The sequence below is a fragment of the Pongo pygmaeus genome, chromosome 13, assembly GCF_028885625.2.
Source record: "Pongo pygmaeus isolate AG05252 chromosome 13, NHGRI_mPonPyg2-v2.0_pri, whole genome shotgun sequence".
Classification (NCBI taxonomy): Eukaryota; Metazoa; Chordata; class Mammalia; order Primates; family Hominidae; genus Pongo; species Pongo pygmaeus.
Window position 1 is genome coordinate 119,506,618 of NC_072386.2, and position 22,872 is coordinate 119,529,489.

The following is a 22,872-nucleotide window of genomic DNA, read 5'->3' on the forward strand; positions in this document are numbered from 1 at the left end:
GAAACCCCGTCTCTACTAAAAATATTTAAAAAATTAGCCGGGCAAAAAAAAGTAGCCTGTGTTCCCAGCTACTCAGGAGGCTGAGGCAGGAGACTGGCGTGAACCTGGGGGGCGGAGCTTGCAGTGAGCTGAGATGGCGCCACTGCACTCCAGTCTGGGCGACAGTGAGACTCCATCTCAACCAAAAAAAAAAGAAAGAAAGAAACAGGCTCCTCGTTCTCTGAAGTGGATACAGCCCTGCCCCAAGGTTCACGGCAGAGGCTGGACTAAGATCTAGCCCAGGAGCCTCTTGCCTGGGCACCCTTGAGCAGCACACAACCTGTGAAACCATACATGGCTGCCTGGCAGAGGCCCAGCCCACCTTGTTCTTGATCATCCACTTGACGAAGCGTCTGTCATAGGGCTCATCCACAGCTCCAGGCAAGTCAGGCATCTTCCTCTCTGGGAGACAGAGGCCACACTGAGCCCCCTGCAGCCTCCAGCCCCTGCCCCCTGCCCAGACTGGCCAGTCTCACTCACTGAAGTCTGAGATGTCTGTGATGAGGAAGTAGCTGCCCTGGGGGACGATGGGCTTCAGGCCCACCGACTGTAGGCTGCGTATCATGTGGTCTCGGCAGCGCTGCATGGCCTGCGGGAACTGCACAAAGTAGCTGCTGGGTTGGCGGAAGAGCAGCTGCTCTCGCTCAAAGCTCTCAGCTACTGCAGCCTAGGCAGGGCAGATGGACACACAGATAGATCAGCTGTTCCCTGACGCGGGGACCAGCCTGGGCTCTTTTGTTGTCCCCCCACTCCCCCGTGACGTCCTGCCCCTCTTCACCTGGTTCTGTGTGGGGCAGTGGAAGATGGAGTTCTGGTGCACGGTCCGCAGGTGCTTCATGATGTGATCTGGACCCAGGACCCAGCCCACCTGGAGCAGGGGCGCAGGTAGGCGGGGAGGTCCTTCCAGGCCTGGCTAAAGCCTTCTTCATTCCCAGGCCCACCTCACTTGCCAAGGATTTGCAGAGGGTGGTGACCTCCCACCCTCAGCAACTCACCTTCCAGCCAGTGGCGCTGAAGGTCTTGCCGGCGCTGCCGATGGTCAGGGTCCGTTCCCACATGCCAGGGAGGCTGGCTGCCCAAGGCCGAACAGAACAGCTGCTGAGACTGGGGTGAGGGGACAGGGGAGGATGGTGGTCCGGGCCCCAGGGGACATGCATAGGCTTTCGACATCCTGGATTCCTCTACATACTAAGCTATTTGCAGAATTTCTTTCTTTCTTTCTCTCTCTCTGTCTCTCTTTCTTTTTTTTTTTTGAGATGGAGTCTCGCTCTGTTGCCCAGGCAGGAATGCAATGGCACCATCTTGCCTCACTGCAACCTCCGCCTCCCAGGTTTCAGTGATCCTCCTACCTCAGCTTCCTGAGTAGCTGGGACTACAGGCACACGCCACCATGCCCAGCTAATTTTTGTACTTTTAGTACAGACGGGGTTTCACCATGTTGGCCAGGCTGGTCTCAAACTCCTGACCTCAAGTGATCTGCCAGCCTCGGCCTCCCGAAGTGCTGAGATTACAGGTGTGAGCCACCGTGCCCGGCATAGGATTTCTTTGACCTCATCCTTTCCACAACCAGGGAGGCAGGTGCTATTGTGACACTGTGTACTCTGGGAGACAAAGGTCACAGGATCTGCAGGGCTTCTGAACCCTGGGTTCTAACTACCAGGCCTGTGCTGACTCTCAGGTGGGGTCAAGGCCCTCCCGCCAATGCGCAGGGGAGGGGCCCCAGGCTGGCTTGGCTCACCAATGCTGATGTGCTGGTGCCCATCGTAGACCATCCACTGGTAGACTTCATCAGTGATACACACCACGTCATGCTGCTGGCACAGGCTGGCCACCAGCTCCAGCTCTTCCCTGGAGAACACCTGCGGATGTCCAAGGAGAGCACAGACCTGCAGCTGGGACTGTCCCCAAACACAGAGGCCTACTCAGAGAGGTTAAAGAACACAGCTGCGGCCAGGTGCGGTGGCTCATGCCTGTAATCCTAGCACTTTGGGAGGCTGAGGCAGGTGGAACACTGGAGGTCAGGAGTTTGAGACCAGCCTGGCCAACATGGAGAAACCCCGTCTCTACTAAAAACACAAAAATTAGCTGGGCATGGTGGCGGATGCCTGTAATCCCAGCTACTTGGGAGGCTGAGGCAGGAGAATTGCTTGAACCCAGGAGGCAAAGGTTGCAATGAGCCAAGATTACGCCACTGCACTCCAGCCTGGGAGACAGAGCGAGACTTCATCTCCAAAAAATAAATAAATGACAAATACAGCCAAGTCCAGTACTAAGGGCTGTTCTGTACCATCGCATTGGATCCCTGCAACACTGACCGTGAGGTCAGTTCCCTCAGGTTCCCACATTACAGATGAGATACTTCGAGAGGCATAGTCACTATTCCAGGGTCACTGGGAAGTGATGGTGGCTCCCAGCCCAGTTCACTGTCCCAGCCCTCAGGCCTTCCCTGGGGATTCTTGCCCCTGTCCTGGGACCTCTGGAGTCTTGGTCCTCAGAGCTCATTGTGTGTGGCCCTCCCACACACAAATGAAGAAATGGAGGTCCCACAGCAGCAACTCAGTAACAGTGCAAGAGACATGACCAGGTCCGCAGGGGGCCAGGGAAGGAGGTCCCTCCAGTACCTTGCCCAGGGGGTTGTTGGGGGTGTTGAGGACCAGGGCTTTGGTGCATGATGTGAATTTGCTGGCCAGCTCCGTGGGGTCCAGCTGCCAATTGCTGCTGGAACCCAGTTCTCCATTCTGGATGGGACCCTGCAAGAGCAGGTGGCACGGGGTGGTACCACTTACCCACCTGACAGGCAGGTCTTCCCCAGCATCTATGCCCACCTTCTCTCCCTTGGGATCCCAACACACACACCTCCCCTCTGCCCTCCCAGCTTAGGGGAACTGGCTTCCTTCACTTCCTTCCTCCTTTTCCAACTCCCAGGGTGCAACTCAGCCCACGCCTTGGATCCCTCTGCCCATCCATCCTCTACCTAGCATCCTTACCGGCTTCAGGGACACAAACACAGGGCGACCCCCTGCCATCATTGTCATGGGTTCGTAGCAGTCAAAAAAGGGTTCGATGATGATGACCTGATATAAGGGTCAAATCAGCTGGAGTCAGCACGGCCCTGACCTCTCAGTCGCACTCAGCCCAAGTCTTGCCCACTCACCTCGTCTCCTTCGTCCACCAAGGCCTGGAAGGCTGTGAACAAGGCCCCATAGCCACCAACAGTCACCAGCACATTCCTGAGCGGGTCCATCTCCTGACCCAGCAGCTTCCCAAAGAAACTTGCCAGGATCTTCGTCAGTGGTGGGTAACCCTGCCAGGACAGCAGGGGTCAGCTGTCCAGCTCAGCCTGGGCCCATCCTCCGGCCCAGCTGTATCCAGGCAATTCTAGCACCTTCCAGCAGCAGGCCTGGGGGCAAAGTCAGGTACTGGTAGCCTGGGCCCCAGGGGATGTGGAATAGATCAGCTTTCAACACTCTGGATTCCTCTACACACCAAGCTATTTGTGGGATTTATTTGATCTCATCCTCTCAAAAACCCAGAGGCAGGTGCTACTGTGATCGTCTGTACTCTAGGAGGTAAAGGTCACACGATCTATATGGCCCCAGACTCCAGGGTCCCAATCACCAGGCGTGCACTGACTCAGATATCCAGTGCTAAGCTCCTCCATCTCCTCCACCAGCATTTGCCGTAGGGCCTGTTCTGTGCAAGGCCCGAAGCCCAGGGCAGGAATTTAGTAGGGAACCAGAGGAAGTGCTTGCCTCCATGAACCTCAGTCCAAGAGCCCGCAAGGCAGCAGAAACTCCCCTCTTTCCACATCTGTAAGTTTAAGAAGCATGTTTGTGCCCACTTGATCCTCCCAGCAGCTTTGCAGGAGACGCTTTTATTTATTTATTTATTTATTTGTTTATTTATTTTGAGACAGGGTCTCACTCATGTCACCCAGGCTGGAGTGCAGTGGCACAATCGCGGCTCCCTGCAACCTCCGCCTCCTGGGTTCAAGTGATTCTCCTGCCTCAGCCTCCCAAGTAGCTGGGACTACAGGCACGCACCACCATGCCTGGTTAATTTTTGTATTTTTAGTGGAGACGGGGTTTCACCATGTTGGCCAGACTGGTTTCGAACTTCTGACCTTGGGTAATCCGCCTGCTTTGGCCTCCCAAAGTGCTGGGATTACAGATGTGAGCCACCGCGCCCGGCCTGATCCCCACTATTTGACAGGTAGAAAAATAGAGACCCAGAGAGAAGAAATTACTTGTCTAAAGTCACACACAGTTGAGGGTCAGGAACCTCACGTTGCAGCTTTGTAAGCACCCCTTTTTGAGAGGAAGATTAGATCCAGAAACTTGTTTGCTGAGGACACTTATAAAATACTCAAGGTGAAACCCTGTCTCTACTAAAAATACAAAAAATTAGCCAGCGTGGTGGCGGGCACCTGTAGTCCCAGCTACTCGGGAGGCTGAGGCAGGAGAATGGCATGAACCTGGGAGATGGAGCTTGCAGTGAGCCGAGATCGCGCCACTGCACTCCAGCTTGGAAGACAGAGCAAGACTCTGTCTCAAAAAAAAGACAATAACAAACGAACAAAACAAAACAAAAATACTCAAGGCTAAGCCAAGTGATTGAAACTTTATCTAGAACTTTTAACTCAGTAACTCACTAAACCAGATTTGGCCACACAAAAATAAAAATTTTCTGTACAACAAGAGGCACAGGCCAGGCACAGTGGCTCACGCCTGTAATCCTAGCATTTGGGAGTATGAGGCGGGAGGGTTGCTTGAGGCCAGGAGTTTGAGAACTGCCTGGGTAACACAGAGCAACTCTGTCTCTACTGATGGAAAATCAAAAAAATTATCTAGGTGTGGTGTCACGTGCCTGTAGTCCCAGGTACTCGGGAGGCTGAGGCAGGAGGATTGCTTGAGCCCAGGAGATCAAGGCTGAAGTGAGCTATGATCACACCAGTCTGGGTAATAAAATTGAGACTCTGTCTTAGACAATAAATTAATTAATTAAATAAAAATAAAAGGCACCATGAGCAAAGTCAAAACAGGAAGAGAAAAATATTGCAACATACAAGAAAGAGGTAAAATATTTAATGAGGCTGGGCACAGTGGCTCATGCCTGTAACCCAGCACTTTGGGAGGCTAAAGTGGGAGGATTGCTTGAGCCCAGGAGTTTGAGACCAGCCTGGGTAACATAAGGAGACCCTGTCTCTATTTTGTTGTTGTTGTTGTCACCCAGGCTGGAGTGCAATGGCACCACCTCAGCCCACTGCAACCTGTGCCTCCCGGGTTCAAGTGATTCTTGTGCCTCAGCCTCCCAAGTAGTTGGGATTACAGGCGCCCGCCACCACGCCCAACTAATTTTTATTAGAGATGGGATCTCACCATGTTGGGCAGGCTGGTCTTGAACACTTGACCTCAGGTGATTTGCCAGCCTCAGCCTCCCAGAATGATGGGATTATAGGTGTGAGCCACCATGCCCAGCCCTTGTCTCTAGTTAAAAAAAAAAAAAAGAAAGAAAGAAAAGAAAAAGATACATACCCAAATGATTTTTTTTTTTTTTTTTTTTTGGATCAAAGAAGGAACTTTCCAACCAGCTCTGAGACCAGCCTATTGGCAGGGATGTAAATGAGTAAACCTTACTGGAGGGCAATTATTTACTTCGTTGTTTATTTATTTTTCAGACAGGATCTCACTATGTTGCACTGGCCTCAAACTCCTGGGCTCAAGCGATCTTCCTGCCTCAGACTCCCAAGTAGCTGGGATTACAGGCACACACTGTTTCTTAACAATATCCACCTAGTGTATTTATAAATATTTATAGCCTTTCTTTTGCTAGTTTTACTTCTAGGAATTTATCTTAGAGAAATACATATGTATACAAAGATGTCCACACAGGGATATTTGCTGTGGCATTGCTTATGATACTGAGAGAGCAGAAGCAGTCCATCAGTGCAGAACTGCTTAAATAAATTATGGCACATCCAGGCAACAGAACAGTATGCAGCCATTAAAAAGAATAAGTGCGGTCGGGTGCGGTGGCTCACGCCTGTAATCCCAGCACTCTGGGAGGCTGAGGTGGGTGGATCACAAGGTCAAGAGATCGAGACCATCCTGACCAACATGGTGAAACCCCGTCTCCACTAAAAATACAAAAAATGGCCAGACACGGTGGCTCACGCCTGTAATCCCAGCACTTTGGGAGGCCGAGGCAGGCGAATCACGAGGTCGGGAGTTCGCGACCAGCCTGGCCAACACGGTGAAACCCCGTCTCTACTAAAAATACAAAAATTAGCTGGGCATGGTGGCGGGCGCCTGTAATCCCAGCTACTCAAGAGGCTGAGGCAGGAGAATGGCTTGAACCTGGGAGGTGGAGGTGGAGGTTGCAGTGAGCCGAGATCGTGCCGCTGCACTCCATACTCCAGCCGGGGTGACAGTGCGAGACTGTCTTAAAAAAAAAAATACAAAAATTAGCTGGGCGTGGGGGCGCACCCCTATAGTCCCAGCTACTCGGGAGGCTGAGGCAGGAAAATCTCTTGAACTTGGGAGGCGGAGGTTGCAGTGAGCCGAGATTGCGCCCCTGCATTCCAGCCTGGTGACAGAGCGAGACTCCATCTCAAAAAAAAAAAAAAAAAAAAAGAATGAGGGTTCAGTGGCTCACGCCTGTAATCCCAGCACTTTCGGAGGCCGAGGTGGCAGGATCACTTGAGCCCAGGAGTTTGAGACCAGTCTGAGCAACATGGTGAAACCCTGTCTCTACAAAAAATACAAAAAAATTAGCTGGGCAAGGTGGTATACCCCTGTTGTCCCAGCAACTCTAGAGGCTGAGGTGGGAGGATCACATGAGCCCCAGGAAATGGCATATCATGTGAGCCCCATGAGGTAGAGGCTGCAGTGAGCCGTGATCATGTCACTACACTCTAGCCTAGGTGACAGGAGTGAGACCCTGACTCAAAAATAAATAAATAAATAAATAAATAAATAAATAAATAAATAAATAAAATTAGATGGGCATGGTGATGCACACCTGTAGTCCCAGTTACTCCAGAGGCTGAGGTGGGAGGACCACTTGAGCCTGGCAGGGTCAAGGCTGCAGTGGACCATGATTGCACCATTGCACTCCAGCCTGGATAACAGAGTGAGACCCTGTCTCAAAAAGGAAAAAGAAAAAAAGAACCACTGTTCTAATCCAAGCAGTGTCACATATTTACTATGTGGTCCTTTCCGGAAAACGTTTGGATTTATTGTGTAATCCAATCAGTAGCTCGTCTTTCAGGACTTGGTTTAAGTGTCACCTCCTCCAGCAAGTCTTCGTGCATCTCTCCAGCCCCCTCCCCAGGTTTCATTCCCTCTTTCTTACCCGCGCGGTATCCCATCCTCCTCCATCACAGCATGTATCAACTGCCTGTCGTTACTGGCTTCTTGTCTGCCATCCCCACTAGACCATGAGGCAAAGGCTCTGGGACAGAGCATACACTCAGTAAACACTGAACTATGGTCACACAGAATCCCCTGGCTCTGTCCCCTGAAGCCTGACGCCTGTGTGGGCTTGATGTCCAGAAAGCCCTGTCCCCTTCCTCCCCCAGTGCCTCCAGGAGAGACAGGGAGACTCACAAATGCCTTGGTGTACTGGTTGAGCATGAAGTCTTCACTGACAGCGTGCTGAAAGGCTTCCACGGCAAAGTCTGGGGGCGGGAAATCCGGGAAGCCCTGGCCCAAGTTCACGACATCATGCTCACTGGCCAGTTTGACAAACTCCACCCTGGGTAACAAACGGAGAATCAGCACCAGCCCAGCCCTCCATGGTGACCTGGACTTCAGCCTGTTTAGAAAAACTGGACAACCGGCCGGGAGCGGTGGCTCATGCCTGTAATCCCAGCACTTTGGGAGGCCAAGGTGGGCGGATCACCTGAGGTCAGGAGTTTGAGACCAGCCTGGCCAACATGGTGAAATTCTGTCTTCACTAAAAATACAAAAGTTAGTCAGGCACGGTGGCGGGGGCCTGTAATCCCAGCTACTTGGAAGGCTGAGGCAGGAGAATCACTTGAACCCGGGAACCGGAGGTTGAAGTGAGCCGAGATCGCACCATTGCACTCCAGCCTGGATAACAAGAGTGAGATTCTGTCTTAAAAAAACAAAAACAAAGAACAAAAACACACACACACACACACACAAGAAAAACAAAAACTAGACAACCAGCAGCTGTCCTGGCCTGAAGATCTGCCTGAGTGTCACAGCTGGTCCCCTGCATTAAGATTAGGTCAGTCAGGCACATTGCTAATCGCAGGAATCAGCCCAGGGGCTTTCCAAGTTCTTCCATGACCCATAGGAAGAAATCATCTTTTTTTTTTTTTTTTTTTTTAGACAGAGTTTCTCTCTGTCCCCTAGGCTGGAGTGCAGTGGTGCAATCTCAACTCACTGCAACCTCCACTTCCCGAGGTCAAGCGATTCTCATGCCTCAGCCTCCCGAGTAGCTGGGATTACAGGCACCCGCCACCACGCCCAGCTAATTTTTGTATTTTTAGTACAGATGGGGTTTTGCTGTGTTGGCCAGGCTAGTCTCGAACTCCTGACCTCAGGTGATCCACCCACCTTGGCCTCCCAAAGTGCTAGCAGTACAGGCGTGAGCCACCACTACTGGCCAAGAAATCACCTTTGCATCATCAACCCTGTGGAGCACAAACATGGAATGGAAGCTTCATCCTTCTTGGTGCAATCTGCTGCAGTATTTTCTGTCCTGTCCTATCCTACTCTATTCTTTCCAAATACTAGTTGAGAACCCCTGTATAGATTGCATGACTCCTCCTTGGATTCGTCAACACCACAGTTAAACGCTCTGCTCATATAACCTTCACAATGGCCTGTGAGGCACGTCTTGTTCCTGGACCACTGTGGGGATAAGAAGTGGAGTGACTTGCCTAAAGCCTCCCAGCTAGTACAAGGTACAGCCAGCCAGCCTTTCTACTTCCATCTCAAGCAAAGTTTTATGCTCTTGACCCTACTCTGGGCAGAACAGGGCCCCACCAGCCCAGGCACACATCATCTCTGGACCCATAATCCTCTGTTCTGGCCCTGCCTGCTGGCCACCTCTCCAGATGGGAGAAAGGCTAGGAAGCTGGATGAAGAGGCTGGTATGTGGTTTGGGGCTAGTTTGGAGCAGAGTCAAGACCTGGCTGAGTTGAATTTGCATACCAATAAATATGTCTAAAATGTGTCATTTTTGGCTGGGCCCGGTGGCTCACGACTCTATTCTCCAGCACTTTGGAAGGCCGAGGTGGGCAGATCCCTTGAGGTCAGGAGTTTGAGACCAGCCTGGACAACATGGTGAAACCCCATCTCTAAAAATATAAAAATTAGGGCCAGGCGCAGCAGCTCATGTCTGTAATCCCAGTACTTTGGGAGGCTGAGGCAGGTGGATCACGTAGTCAGGAGTTCGAGACCAGCCTGGCAAACATGGTGAAATCCCATCTCTACTAAAAATACAAAAAAAAAAAAAAAAAAAAATTAGCTGGGCATGGTGGTGCACGCCCATAATCCCAGCTACTTGGGAGGCTGAGACAGGAGATTGCTTGAACCTGTGAGGGGGAGGTTGCAGTGAGCCGAGATCATGCCACTGCACTCCAGCCTGGGTGACAGAGTGAGATTCTGTCTTGGGGGGAAGAATAAAAGAAAAAAAATTTGCTGGGCATTGTGTTGCATGCCTGTAATTCCAGTTACTTGGAGGCTGAAGCAGGAGAATCATTTGAACCCAGGAGGCAGAGGTTGCAGTGAGCCGAGACAGTGCCATTGCACTCCAGCCTGGGCAACAAGAGCAAAACTCCATCTCAAAAATAAAATGAAAATAAAACAAGTCAAAAAAGAAAACAATATCAACCTCTGCAAATGCTGGTTAAAAGCTGACTGTATCTTACTTGCTTATCTTACTTTATGTGACTCTATACCAAGTGAGAAAGAGTCATCCCTGGAAAGGCCTTAGCCTAGTGCCTGGGTAGAATGGCTTTGAACAGCATTTCACTTTCTCCTCCCCAACGCTCTCCAGGTGGGTATAATTCTTCATTTTGCAGCTGGGGAGATGAGGCTCAGAGCAGGTATGTCACCTGTCCTAGTGCCACAGTCATGCAGGAGAAAGCTGAGATTTGAACCAAGCCTACTCCCTCGGGCCCTGCCTCTCCTGAGCTATGGCTGGAATCTGGCAGTCTGTGTACTGCCACCATCCGGGGTACTACTGAGTTGCTGTAAACCCAGGGATGGCCAACCCATGCCCGAGGGGACACCCACACACCTCCCCAGCCCAGCTGGCTCACCAGGGGTTGTGGTCGATCCCATCTAGCCTTCGGGCCTGCAGCTGTTTGGCCATGGTGAGCTGGAGACGAACAAGTGGAAGGTCAGAGATGGAATCTGTCTGGGTGCAGCGGTCTGAGCTTGCACACAGGAGGGACAGCTGCTTTCAGGCCACAGCGCCATCCTGTCTGCTCCCAGGAGGGGGAAGAGATCAGAGTTTGCAGAAGGGCAGGTTTCTGCCTGCCTCCCAAGCCTGTTATGCTCCAACACCCTCACCTGGCTCCTCTTGACTCCAGCAGCCTCCACCTCCCCAACCTGCAGGGGCTGCCTGGCGCCTGCCCAGTGGAGACTTCCAGCCCTGGCTCCATGTGTCCTGAGACAGAGCCCTGACTTGGCCAGGTTAAAGTTTGACTCAGGAAGGGCTGAGGGTTAAAGAAGAGGAGCAGGAGGTGGGTGGAGCAGAGAGGGAGGATAATGGCAACAGTGACAGCAGCAGCCTCCACTTACAGAGGTCTTGCTAAGCCTTCCATTTCATTCCCTGAATGACCTGGTCAGGCCTATCTTATCAATGAGAAAACAGAAGGTGGAAAACAGAGGCTGGAGGGTGCAGGAGAGGGAGTGATGTGTTTAAGGCCACACAACACACACACTCAGACTTAGGCCTGTTGGACCCAAGGCCATGTCCTAACTCTGAGGGAGGCACTAATCCACTCCTCAGAGGGTCCCAGGGTCCTGGCTCCTGGCTCGCCCCTCCCCTCCCGGTGTTCCTCCCAGGCCAGCTCCCTCCTCAGCCACTGGTGTGCAGAAACTGGCCAGGGGCTAGGCACAGTGGCTCATGCCTGTAATCCCAGCACTTTGGGAGGCTGAGGCGGGCAGATCACCTGAGGTCAGGAGTTCGAGACCAGCCTGGCCAACATGGTGAAACCCCCATCTCTACTAAAAATACAAAAATTAGCTGGGCGTGGTAGCACGCACCTGTTATCCCGGCTACTCAGGAGGCTGAGGCACAAGAATCGCTTGAACCTGGGAGGCAGACATTGCAGTGAGGCGAGAGCACACCACTGCACTCCAGCCTGAGCATTAGAGCGAAACTCAGTCTGGGGGAAAAAAAAAACAACAAACTTATCTGGGCATCGTGACACATGCCTGTAATCTCAGCTACTCAGGAGGCTGAGGCCTGAGAATCACTTGAACCTGGGAGGTGGAGATTGCAGTGGGCCAAGATCGTGCCACTGCACTCCAGCCTGACCCAACAGAGCAGGACTCCACCAAAAAAAAAAAAAAAAGAAACTGACTGGCCAGACCTGAGAGCCACCAAACTCAGGTCCTAACCCGCCTTGGCTGGGTGACCCTGGATAGGTAATTTGGCTCCTCCCGTCCTCAGAATCCCTTCAGCAGCAGGGACCTCGCATGGGCTTTGTGGTCCCTGAGGAACCTTCCGTTCCTGTGGGTTTGCCAGTCCCAGATGGCTGGTGGGCCATGGAGCCGGGGATCCAACATTCTTCTCAGCCGCCTGCTGTGGCCAATAGTGAACCCTGGCTCAGGATTTTGCTCAGTTCCACCTCGCTCAGTTCCCACTGCACTCTCACTAGAGGTGCCACAATAGTCTCCATCTAACAGATGAGGACACTGAGGCTCAAAGAGGCTCAGGTACCTGCCCAAGGTCAGAGGAGAAGCTGGCAAGGACCTGGTCAGGGTGGCAGCCACAGTAATCTCAACACCAGGCCCCCCTGTCCTGGAGGGGCCTTGGGGACCATTTGAGTAAGTGCCAGGTCTTCCATGGTCCGGGAACCCCACCGCGCCTGGCTCAGTTGACATTTATTGAGCCCCTACCATGTACTGGGTTCTGGGATGGGCACAGGGGATCATGGGAAGCAGCACCCTACAGCGCCCAAGCCGACTATTCAGATGCAGAGCTACAAGTTCTAGACTACAGAAGCAGGGGCAACGGAGAAACCCACATACAGGCTGCAGTTAAAGAGTGCTCCCTGAAAGAGAAGGCTCATGCACAGCTTTGAAGCCAGGAACGAGCCAGACCCCAGAAGCCCCAGGCCATGCAGGTGGCAGAGTATTGGGGTTAGGGCACTTACAGTCTGGTGCAAGAACCGAGTGAGTGGGGTTCCAGCCTTCCTTCCCCGAAGGGGCCCCACCAGGTGCACAGAGATGGCTGCTGCAGTCCTGAACATGCCTCCCAGAGCCCTGGGGCACTGCAGACTTTTCCAGAGGCAGGGGAGAAGGGAGGAAACAGCCCTGGCCAGAAAATGCCTCCGAGCTCAGGACTTGGGTCCCCCACACACAGCTCTAACAATAACAACAACAACAATACAGTCATTGAGTGCCAGGAATAGCACCAAGTGCTCTGTTGCACGATTATCCGACTCCGTCCTTATAAGAACCCTGTTACTCATATATAATACACCCCCCAGCAACCCAAGTGACCCTTTCAAAACACAAATCACTTCTAATTAAAAAATGATCCAGGAGAGGATCACTGATAGCCCTGAATATCACCAAGAGCATAAACCAAACATGTTCTGACTCTGGAAACACACACACCACCTGTAAATTATTCCTGCTGTAAAAGTGGCCCTAAATTAGATCACACTGTTGAATGACTAAAATAAAATAACATGACAGAAGAACATGTTAAATAACACCATGGAGATGCAATCAACAAATTCAAGCAGGGCAATGTGTCTCACACCTGTAAACTCAGCACTTTGGGAGGCCAAAGCAGGAGGATCTCTTGAGCCCAGGAGTTTGAGACCAGCCTGGGCAACATACTGAAACACTGTCTCTACAAAAATACAAAAATTGACCAGGCGTGATGGTGCACACCTGTAGTCCCAGCTACTGGGGAAGCTAAAGTGGGAGAATCACTTGATCCTGGAGAGGTCAAGGCTACAGTGAGCCATGATCCCACCACTGCACTCCAGCCTGGGCGACAGAGGGAGATATGTCTCAAAAAAAAAAAAAAAAAGTAAATGCCTGAAAAAGAAGAAAAAAATTGAAGAAATCACACTGCACAATTTGGAAGCTTAATGCAAACATACAGGAACCAAGAAAGTGTGATACTGGCTTAAAGATAGATATATAAGTCAATTGAATAGAACTGACAGTCCAGAAATAAACTGTCACAATTGCTATTTGATAAGATGCTAAGAAACTCAAATGGGGGCCAGGCATGGTGGCTCATGCCTGTAATCCCAGCACTGTGGGAGGCTGAGGCGAGTGGATCACTTCAGATCAGAAGTTTGTGACCAGCCTGGCCAACATGCTAAAACCTTGTCTCTACTAAAAATACAAAAATTAGCCAGGCATGGTGGTGTGCACCTGTAATCCCAGTTACTGGGAGGCTGAGGCAGAAGAATCACTTGAACTCGGGAGGTGGAGGATGCAGTGAGCCAAGATCGCGCCACTCACTGCACTCCAGCCTGGGCGACAGAGCGAGACTCTGTCTCAAAAAAAAAAAAAAAATTGGGAGGCTGGGTGTGGCTCATGCCTGTAACACGAACACTTTGGGAGGCCAAGGTGGGAGGATCATTTGAAGTCAGGAGTTTGAGACCAGTGAAACCCCATCTCTAATAAAAATACAAAAATTAGCTGGGCGTGGTGGTACATGACTGTAGTCCCAGCTACTTGTGAGGCTGAGGCAGAAGAATTGCTTGAACCTGGGAGGCAGAGTTTGCAGTGAGCCAAGATCATGCCACTGTACTCCAGCCTAAGCGACAAAATGAGACTCCGTCTCAAAAAAAAAAAAGGTGGGGAGGCCAGGCGTGGTGGCTTATGCCTATAATTCCAGCACTTTGGGAGGCTGAGGTGGACAGATCACCTGAGGTCAGGAGTTCGATACCAGCCTGGCCAACATGGTGAAACCTCATTTCTACGAAAAATACAGAATTAGCAGGGCATGGTGGCACATGCCTGTAGTCCCAGCTACCCGGGAGGCTGAGGCAGGAGAATCGCTGGAACCCAGGAGGCAGAGGTTGCAGTGAGCTGAGATCACGCCACTGCACTCCAGCCTGGGTGACAGAGCAAGACACCGGCTCAAAAAAAAAGCGGGGGTGGGGGGTGGGAAATAATCTTTTCAACAAATGAACAAATGGTGCTGGGAGAACTAAATATCCACATGTAAATGAATGAATTTGGGGCCAGGCATGGCAGCTCATGCCTGTAATCCCAGCACGTTGGGAGGCCGAGGCAGGCTGATCACGAGATTAGGAGCTCAAGACCAGCCTGGCCAAGATGGTGAAACCCTGTCTCTACTAAAAATACAAAAAATTAGCCAGGCATGGTGGTTGGCACCTGTAATCCCAGCTACTCAGGAGGCTGAGGCAGGGAATTGCTTCAACTTGGGAAATGGAGGTTGCAGTGAGCCGAGATCACGCCACTGCACTCTAGCCTGGGAGACAAAGCAAGACTCTGGCTCAAAAAAAAAGAAAGAAAAGAAAAGAAAAGAAAAAAGAAAAGAATGAATTTGGACCTCTATCTCACGGAATACACACATATGAATTTTTTATTTTCTTTCTTTTTTTTTTTTTTTTTTGAGATAGGGTCTCACGTTGTTACCCAGGCTGGAGTGCACTGGTGCCTTCTCAGCTTACTGCAGCCTTGACTTCCTGGGTTCAAGTGGTTCTCCTGCCTCAGCCTCCTGAGTAGCTGGGATTATAAGTGTGTGCCACCATGCCTGGCTAATTTTTGTATTTTAATTAGAGATGGGGTTTTGCTATACTGGCCAGGCTGGTCTTGAATTCCTGGCCTGAAGTTGTTCTGCTCATGACGGCCTCCCACAGTGCTAGGATTGCAGGCATGAGCCACCGTGCCTGGCCAGCCCAGGCTGTTCTTGAACCCCTGACTTCAAGGGATCCTCCTTCCTCAGTGTAGGGAAAAGAAAGAGAGATCAGACTGTTATTGTGTCTATGTAGAAAGGGAAGACATAAGAAATTCCATTTTGACCTGTACCTTGAACAATTGCTTTGCTGAGTTGTTGTTAATTTGTAACTTTGCCCCAGCCACTTTGCCCCAACTTTGAGCTCACAAAAACATGTGTTGTCTGGAATCAAGGTTTAAGGGATCTAGGGCTGCGCAGGATATGCCTTGTTAACAAAATGTTTACAAGCAGTATGCTTGGTAAAAGTCATTGCCATTCTCTAGTCTCAATAAACCAGGGGCGCAATGTACTGCGAAAAGCCGCAGGGACCTCTGCCTTGGAAAGCTGGGTATTGTCCAAGGTTTCTCCCCATGTGATAGTCTGAAATATGGCCTCGTGGGATGAGAAAGACCTGACTGTTCCCCAGCCCAACACCCGTAAAGGGTCTGTGCTGAGGTGGATTAGTAAAAGAGAAAAGCCTCATGAAGCTGAGATAGAGGAAGGCCACTGTCTCCTGCCTGACCCTAGGAACTGAATATCTTGGTATAAAACCCGATTATACATTTGTTCAGTTCTGAGATAGGAGAAAAACCGCCCTATGGTGGGAGGCGAGACACGTTGGCAGCAATGCTGCCTTGTTATTCTTTACTCCTCTGAGATGTTTGGGTGGAGAGAAACATAAATCCAGCCTATGTGCACATGCAGGCATAGTACCTCCCCTTGAACTTAATTATGACATAGATTCTTTTGCTCACATGTTTTTTGCTGAACTTCTCCTTATTATCACCCTGCTCTCCTACCGCATTCCTCTTGCTGAGATAACAAAAATAATAATAAATAAAAAGTGAGGAAACTCAGAAACCGATGCCGGTGCAAGTCCTTGATATGCTGAGTGCCGGTCTCTTGGGCCCACTGTTGTTTCTCTACACTTTGTCTCTGTGTCTGTCTTCTTTTCTCAGTCTCTTGTCCCACCTGACGAGATATCCCACAGGTGTGGAGGGGCAGGCCCCCCCTTCATCTGGCGCCCAACGTGGGGCCTTTCTTCAGGGTGAAGTTACACTAAGAACATGAGTATTGAGGACAGCCGACGAGAGATTCCCGAGTACATCCACGGTCAGCCTTGCAGTAAGCTTGTGCGCTCGGAGGAATCCAGGGTAACAATGGGGCAAACTGAAAGTAAATATGCCTCTTATCTCAGCTTCATTAAAATTCTCTTAAGAAGAGGGGGAGTTAAAGCTTCTACAGAAAATCTAATTACGCTATTTCAAACAATAGAACAATTCTGCCCATGGTTTCCAGAATAGGGAACTTTAGATTTAAAAGATTGGGAAAAAATTGGCAAAGAATTAAAACAAGCAAGTAGGGAAGGTAAAATCATCCCACTTACAGTATGGAATGATTGGGCCATTATTAAAGCAACTTTAGGACCATTTCAAATAGAAGAAGATAGCATTTCAGTTTCTGATGCCCCTGAAAGCTGTGTAATAGATTGTGAAGAAGAGGCAGAGACAGAGTTCAAGAAAGAAATGGAAAGTTCACATTGTAAATATGTAGCAGAGCCGGTAATGGCTCAGTCAACACAAAATGTTGACTACAATCAATTACAGGACGTAATATATCCCAAAACATTAAAATTAAAAGGAAAAAGTCCAGAATCATCGGGGCCATTGGGGCTAAAACCACGATGGCCACCTCCTCCTCAGCCGAGTGAGTGCTGGGGGAGGCAGCCTGAAACTAGGCTCACTGCGACTTGGCTCGCGGCACTCATTATTGCCCAACCTACAGTTCACTACAGTGAAGTAGCAATTCAGACTCACCCTGCAGTGTCCTGTATGGGTCAAACAGTGGCCGCTCTCTAAGGAAAAGTTGGGGGCGCTACATAAAATAGTTAAAAAGCTATTTAAAAAAGGACATGTTTCACCCACTTTCTCTCTTTAGAATTCTCCTGTGTTTGTAATTCAGAAAAAATCAGGCAGATGGCGCATGCTGACTGACTTAAGAGCTGTTAATGCCATAATACAACCCATGGGGGCTCTCCAACCCGGGATGCCCTCTCTGGCCATGATCCCCAAAGACTGGCCTTTACTTATAATTGATCTGAAGGACTGCTTTTTTACCATTCCTCTGGCAAAACAGGATTTTGAAAAATTTGCTTTTACTATACCAGCCGTAAATAATAAAGACCAGCCACCAGGTTTCAGTGGAAAGTGTTGCCTCAGGGAATACTTAATAATCCAACTATTTGTCAGACTTTTGTAGCTCAAGTTCTTCAACCAGTTAGAGACAAGTTTTCAGACTGTTATATCATTCATTATGTTGATGATATTTTGTGTGCTGTAGAAACAAGAGACAAATTAATTGACTGTTACACATTTCTGCAGACAGATGTTGCAAACGTGGGACTGACAATAGCATCTGATAAGATTCAGACCTCTACTCCTTTCCATTACTTGGGAATGCAGGTAGAGGAAAGGAAAATTAAACCACAAAAAATAAAAATAAGAAAAGACACATTAAAAACATTAAATGACTTTCAAAAATTGCTAAGAGATATTAATTGGATTCAGCCAACTCTAGGCATCCCTACTTATGCCATGTCAAATTTGTTTTCTATCTTGAGAGGGGATCCAGACTTAAACAGTAAAAAACCATTAACTCCAGAGGCAACTAAAGAAATTGAATTAGTTGAAGAAAAAATTCGGTCAGCACAAGTAAATAGTATAGATCATTTAGCCCCATTCCAACTTTTGATTTTTGCTACTGCACATTTTCCAGCAGGCATTATTGTTCAAAATACTGATCTTGCAGAGTGGTCATTCCTTCCTCACGGTACAACTAAGACTTTTACCTTGTACTTAGATCAAATGGCTACATTAATTGGTCAGGCAAGACTACAAATAGTAAAATTGTGTGGAAGTGACCCAGATAAAATCATTGTTCCTTTAAACAAGGAACAGGTTAGACAAGCTTTTATCAATTCTGCTGCGTGGCAGATTGGTCTTGCTGATTTTGTGGGAATTATTGACAATCATTACCCAAAAACAAAAGTCTTCCAGTTCTTAAAATTGATTACTTGGATTTTACCTAAAATTACCAGACATGAACCTTTAGAAAATGCTCTGATGGTGTTTACTGATGGTTCCAGCAATGGAAAAGTGGCTTACACTAGGCCAAAAGAACAAGTCATTGAAACTCAATATCACTCAGCTCAAAGAGCAGAGTTGGTTGCTGTCATTTCAGTGTTACAAGATTTTAATCAGCCTATTAACATTGTTTCAGATTCTGCATATGTAGTACAGGCTACAAAGGATGTTGAGACAGCCCTAATCAAATATAGTATGGATGATCAGTTAAATCAGCTGTTTAATTCGTTACAACAAACTGTAAGAAAAAGAAATTTCCCACTTTATATTACTCATATTCAAACACATACTAATTTGCCAGGGCCTTTAACTAATGCAAATGAACAAGCTGACTTGCTAGTATCATCTGCATTCATAAAAGCACAAAAACTTCATGCCTTGACTCATGTAAATGCATCAGGACTAAAAAATAAATTTGATATCATACGAAAACAGGCAAAAAATGTTGTACAACATTGTACTCAGTGTCAAGTCCTACACCTGCCCACTCAGGAGGCAGAAGTTAATCCCAGAGGTTTACGTCCTAATGCATTATGGCAAATGGATGTCACACATGTACCTTCATTTGGAAAATTGTCATTTGTCCATGTGACAGTTGATACTTATTCACATTTCATATGGGCAACCTGCCAGACAGGAGAAAATACTTCCCATGTTAAAAGACATTTATTATCTTGTTTTGCTGTCATGGGAGTTCCATAAAAAATTAAAACAGATAATGGGCCAGGATACTGTAGTAAAGCATTTCAAAAATTCTTAAATCAGTGGAAAATTACACATACAACAGGAATCCCTTATAATTCCCAAGGACAGGCCATAATTGAAAGAAGTAATAGAACACTCAAAGCTCAATTGGTTAAACAAAAAAAGGAAAAGGACAGTAAGGAATATAACACTCCCCAGATGCAACTTAATCTAGCACTCTATACTTTAAATTTTTTAAACATTTATAGAAATCAGACCACTACTTCTGCAGAACAACATTTTACTGGTAAAAAGAACAGCCCACATGAGGAAAAACTGATTTGGTAAAAAGACAATAAAAATAAAACATAAAAAATAGAGAAGCCGCCGACCTGGGCCCAGCTAAAGAAGCTGACACAGTTAGCTGAAAAAAGCCTAAAGTACACAAGGGTAACACAAACTCCACAGAATATGCTGCTTGCAGCTTTAATGATTGTATCAACGGTGGTAAGTCTCACTATGTCTGCAGGAGCAGCTGCAGCTAATTATACTTACTGGGCCTATGTGCCTTTGCCACCCTTAATTCGGGCAGTCACTTGGATGGATAATATTCTATTGAAGTATATGTTAATAACAGTGCATGGGTACCAGGCCCCACAGATGACCGTGGCCCTGCCCAACCTGAAGAAGAAGGAATGATGATAAACATTTCCATTGGGTATCATTATCCTCCTATTTGCCTGGGGAAAGCACCAGGATGCTTAATGCCTACAACCCAAAATTGGTTGGTAGAAGTACCTACTGTCAGTGCCACCAATAAATTTACTTATCATATGGTAAGTGGAATGTCACTCGGGTCACAAATGAATAATTTATAGGACTCTTCTTATTAAAGATCATTAAAATTTAGGCCTAAGGGGAAACCCTGCCTCAAGGAAATTCCCAAAGAAGCAAAAGACCCAGAAGTCTTAGTTTGGGAAAAATATGTGGCTGATATGTGGTGGTATTACAAAACAATAAATTTGGAACTATTATGGACTGGGCCCCTTGAGGCCAATTATATTATGATTGTACGGGCCAGACTCACTCATGTTCACAGACCCCACCTGTCTGGCCCACTAATCCGGCCTATGATAGTGATTTAACTGAAAGGCTAGACCAGGTTTATAGAAGATTAAAATCACCCTATCCATGGAAATGGCGTGAAAAGGGAATTTCATCACCTCAGCCAGAGTTAGTTAGTACTGTTACTGGTCCTGAACATCCAGCATTATGAAAGCTTACTGTGGCCTCACACCACATTAGAATTTGGTCTGGAAATCAAGTTATCGGAACAAGAAATCATAAGCCACATTATACTATTAACCTAAATTCCAATCTGACAATTCCTTTGCAAAGTTGTGTAAAACGCCCTTATATGCTAGTTGTAGGAAACATAGTTATTAAACCAGATTCCCAAACTATAACCTGTGAAAATTGTAGATTGTTTACTTGCATTGATTCAACTTTTGATTGGCAGCACCATATTCTGCTAGAGAGGGCAAGAGAGGGTGTGTGGATCCCTGTGTCCATGGACCGAATGTGGGAGGCTTCCCCATCCATCCATATTTTAACAGAAGTATTAAAAGGAGTTCTAACTAGATTCAAAAGATTCATTTTTACTTTAATTGCAGTGATTATGGGTCTTATTGCAGTCACAGCTACTGCTGCGGCTGCTGCAATTGCTTTACACTCCTCTGTTCAAACTACAAAATATGTAAATAATTGGCAAAAGAACTCCTCAAAATTGTGGAATTCTCAGACTCAAATAGACCAAAAATTGGCAAACCAAATTAATGATCGTAGACAAACTGTCATTTGAATGAGAGATAGGCTCATGAGCGTAGAATATCTTTTTCAGTTACAGTGTGACTGGAATACATAAGATTTTTGTATTACACCTCGAGCCTATAACGAATCTGAACATCACTGGGACATGGTTAGACACCATCTACAAGGAAGAGAAGATAACTTTACTTTAGATATTTTAAAATTAAAAGAACAAATTTTTGAGGCATCGAAAGCCCAGTTCAATCTGGTGCCAGAAACTGAGGCAATGGTGAAAGCTGCTGATGGCCTCACAAATCTTAACCCCGTCACTTGGGTTAAAACCATTGGAAGTTCCACTATTGCAAATTTTGTATTAATCCTTGTATGTCTGTTCTCTGTTGCTGGTCTACAGGTGTATCCAGCAGCTCCGGAAAGACAGCGACCAGTGAAAATGGGCCATGATGATGATGGCGGTTTTGTCAAAAAGAAAAGGGGGATATGTAGGGAAAAGAAAGACAGATCAGACTGTTACTGTGTCTATGTAGAAAGGGAAGACATAAGAAATTCCATTTTGACCTGTACCTTGAACAATTGCTTTGCTGAGATGTTGTTAATTTGTAACTTTGCCCCAGCCACTTTGCCCCAACTTTGAGCTCACAAAAACATGTGTTGTCTGGAATCAAGGTTTAAGGGATCTAGGGCTGCGCAGGATATGCCTTGTTAACAAAATGTTTACAAGCAGTATGCCTGGTAAAAGTCATTGCCATTCTCTAGTCTCAATAAACCAGGGGCACAATGTACTGCGAAAAGCCGCAGGGACCTCTGCCTTGGAAAGCTGGGTATTGTCCAAGGTTTCTCCCCATGTGATAGTCTGAAATATGGCCTCATGGGATGAAAAAGACCTGACCGTCCCCCAGCCCGACACCCATAAAGGGTCTGTGCTGAGGTGGATTAGTAAAAGAGGAAAGCCTCTTGAAGTTGAGATAGATGAAGGCCACTGTCTCCTGCCTGCTCCTGGGAACTGAATGTCTCGGTATAAAACCCGATTATACATTTGTTCGATTCTGAGATAGGAGAAAAACCGCCCTATGGTGGGAGGCGAGACACGTTGGCAGCAATGCTGCCTTGTTATTCTTTACTCCACTGAGATGTTTGGGCGGAGAGAAACATAAATCCGGCCTACGTGCACATCCAGGAATAGTACCTCCCCTTGAACTTAATTATGACATAGATTCTTTTGCGCACGTTTTTTTGCTGACCTTCTCCTTATTATCACCCTGCTCTCCTACCGCATTCCTCTTGCTGAGATAATAAAAATAATAATAAATAAAAAGTGAGGAAACTCAGAAACCGATGCCGGTGCAGGTCCTTGATATGCTGAGTGCCGGTCTCCTGGGCCCACTATTGTCTCTATACTTTGTCTCTCTGTGTCTGTCTTCTTTTCTCAGTCTCTCGTTCCACCTGACAAGATACCCACAGGTGTGGAGGGACAGGCCACCCCTTCACTCAGCTTCCCAAAGTGCTGAAATTACATGCGTGAGCCATGTGCCCTGCCCCATACACAAAAATTAAGTCAAAGTGAATCACATAACTAAATGTATGGGCTGGGGGCGGTGGCTCGCGCCTGTAATCCCAGCACTTTGCGATGCCGAGGAGGGTGGATCATAAGGTCAGGAGATCGAGACCATCCTGGCTAACACAGTGAAACCCCGTCTCTACTAAAAATACAAAAAACTAGCTGGGCGTGGTTGTGGGTGCCTGTAGTCCCAGCTGCTCTGGAGGCTGAGGCAGGAGAATGGTGTGAACCCGGGAGGCGGAGCTTGCAGTGAGCAGAGATCATGCCACTGCACTCCAGTCTGGGCAACAGAGTGAGACTCCGTCTCAAAAAAAAAACAAAACACTAAATGTATGAACTAAAACAATAAAACTAGAAGAAAACATAGGAGTAAATCTCTGTGACCTTGGGGTTCTCAGACATAACATCCAAAGCATACACAACAAAAGTAAAAATAAGTGGACCTCATCAAAATTAAGAACTTTTGTGCTTCAAGGA

At 47.9% G+C, this 22,872-nt stretch overlaps 1 protein-coding gene across 19 annotated transcripts in view; it reads right to left on the minus strand.

Moving 5' to 3' along the window:
- KYAT1 (kynurenine aminotransferase 1) overlaps positions 1-22,872 on the minus strand; it is a 46,919-nt gene that overhangs the window by 1,842 nt on the left and 22,205 nt on the right. For 6 of the 19 annotated variants that reach the window (XM_054501138.2, XM_063650384.1, XM_063650383.1 and 3 more), the window contains 11 exons: positions 12,404-12,614; positions 10,337-10,395; positions 7,647-7,794; positions 3,194-3,343; positions 3,027-3,113; positions 2,661-2,789; positions 1,778-1,898; positions 1,035-1,111; positions 818-907; positions 520-706; positions 362-441 (listed from right to left, as the gene is read on the minus strand). In XM_054501138.2, the coding sequence (XP_054357113.1) occupies positions 362-441; positions 520-706; positions 818-907; positions 1,035-1,111; positions 1,778-1,898; positions 2,661-2,789; positions 3,027-3,113; positions 3,194-3,343; positions 7,647-7,794; positions 10,337-10,395; positions 12,404-12,499 (1,224 nt within the window). In that variant the 5' untranslated portion in view covers positions 12,500-12,614. Of the gene's footprint in view, positions 1-361; positions 442-519; positions 707-817; positions 908-1,034; positions 1,112-1,777; positions 1,938-2,660; positions 2,790-3,026; positions 3,114-3,193; positions 3,344-5,417; positions 5,526-7,646; positions 7,795-10,336; positions 10,502-10,589; positions 14,337-15,938; positions 17,518-22,872 lie in introns of those variants that run through there. The other 13 variants (XM_054501140.2, XM_063650388.1, XM_054501137.2 and 10 more) reach the window with 12 other exon arrangements.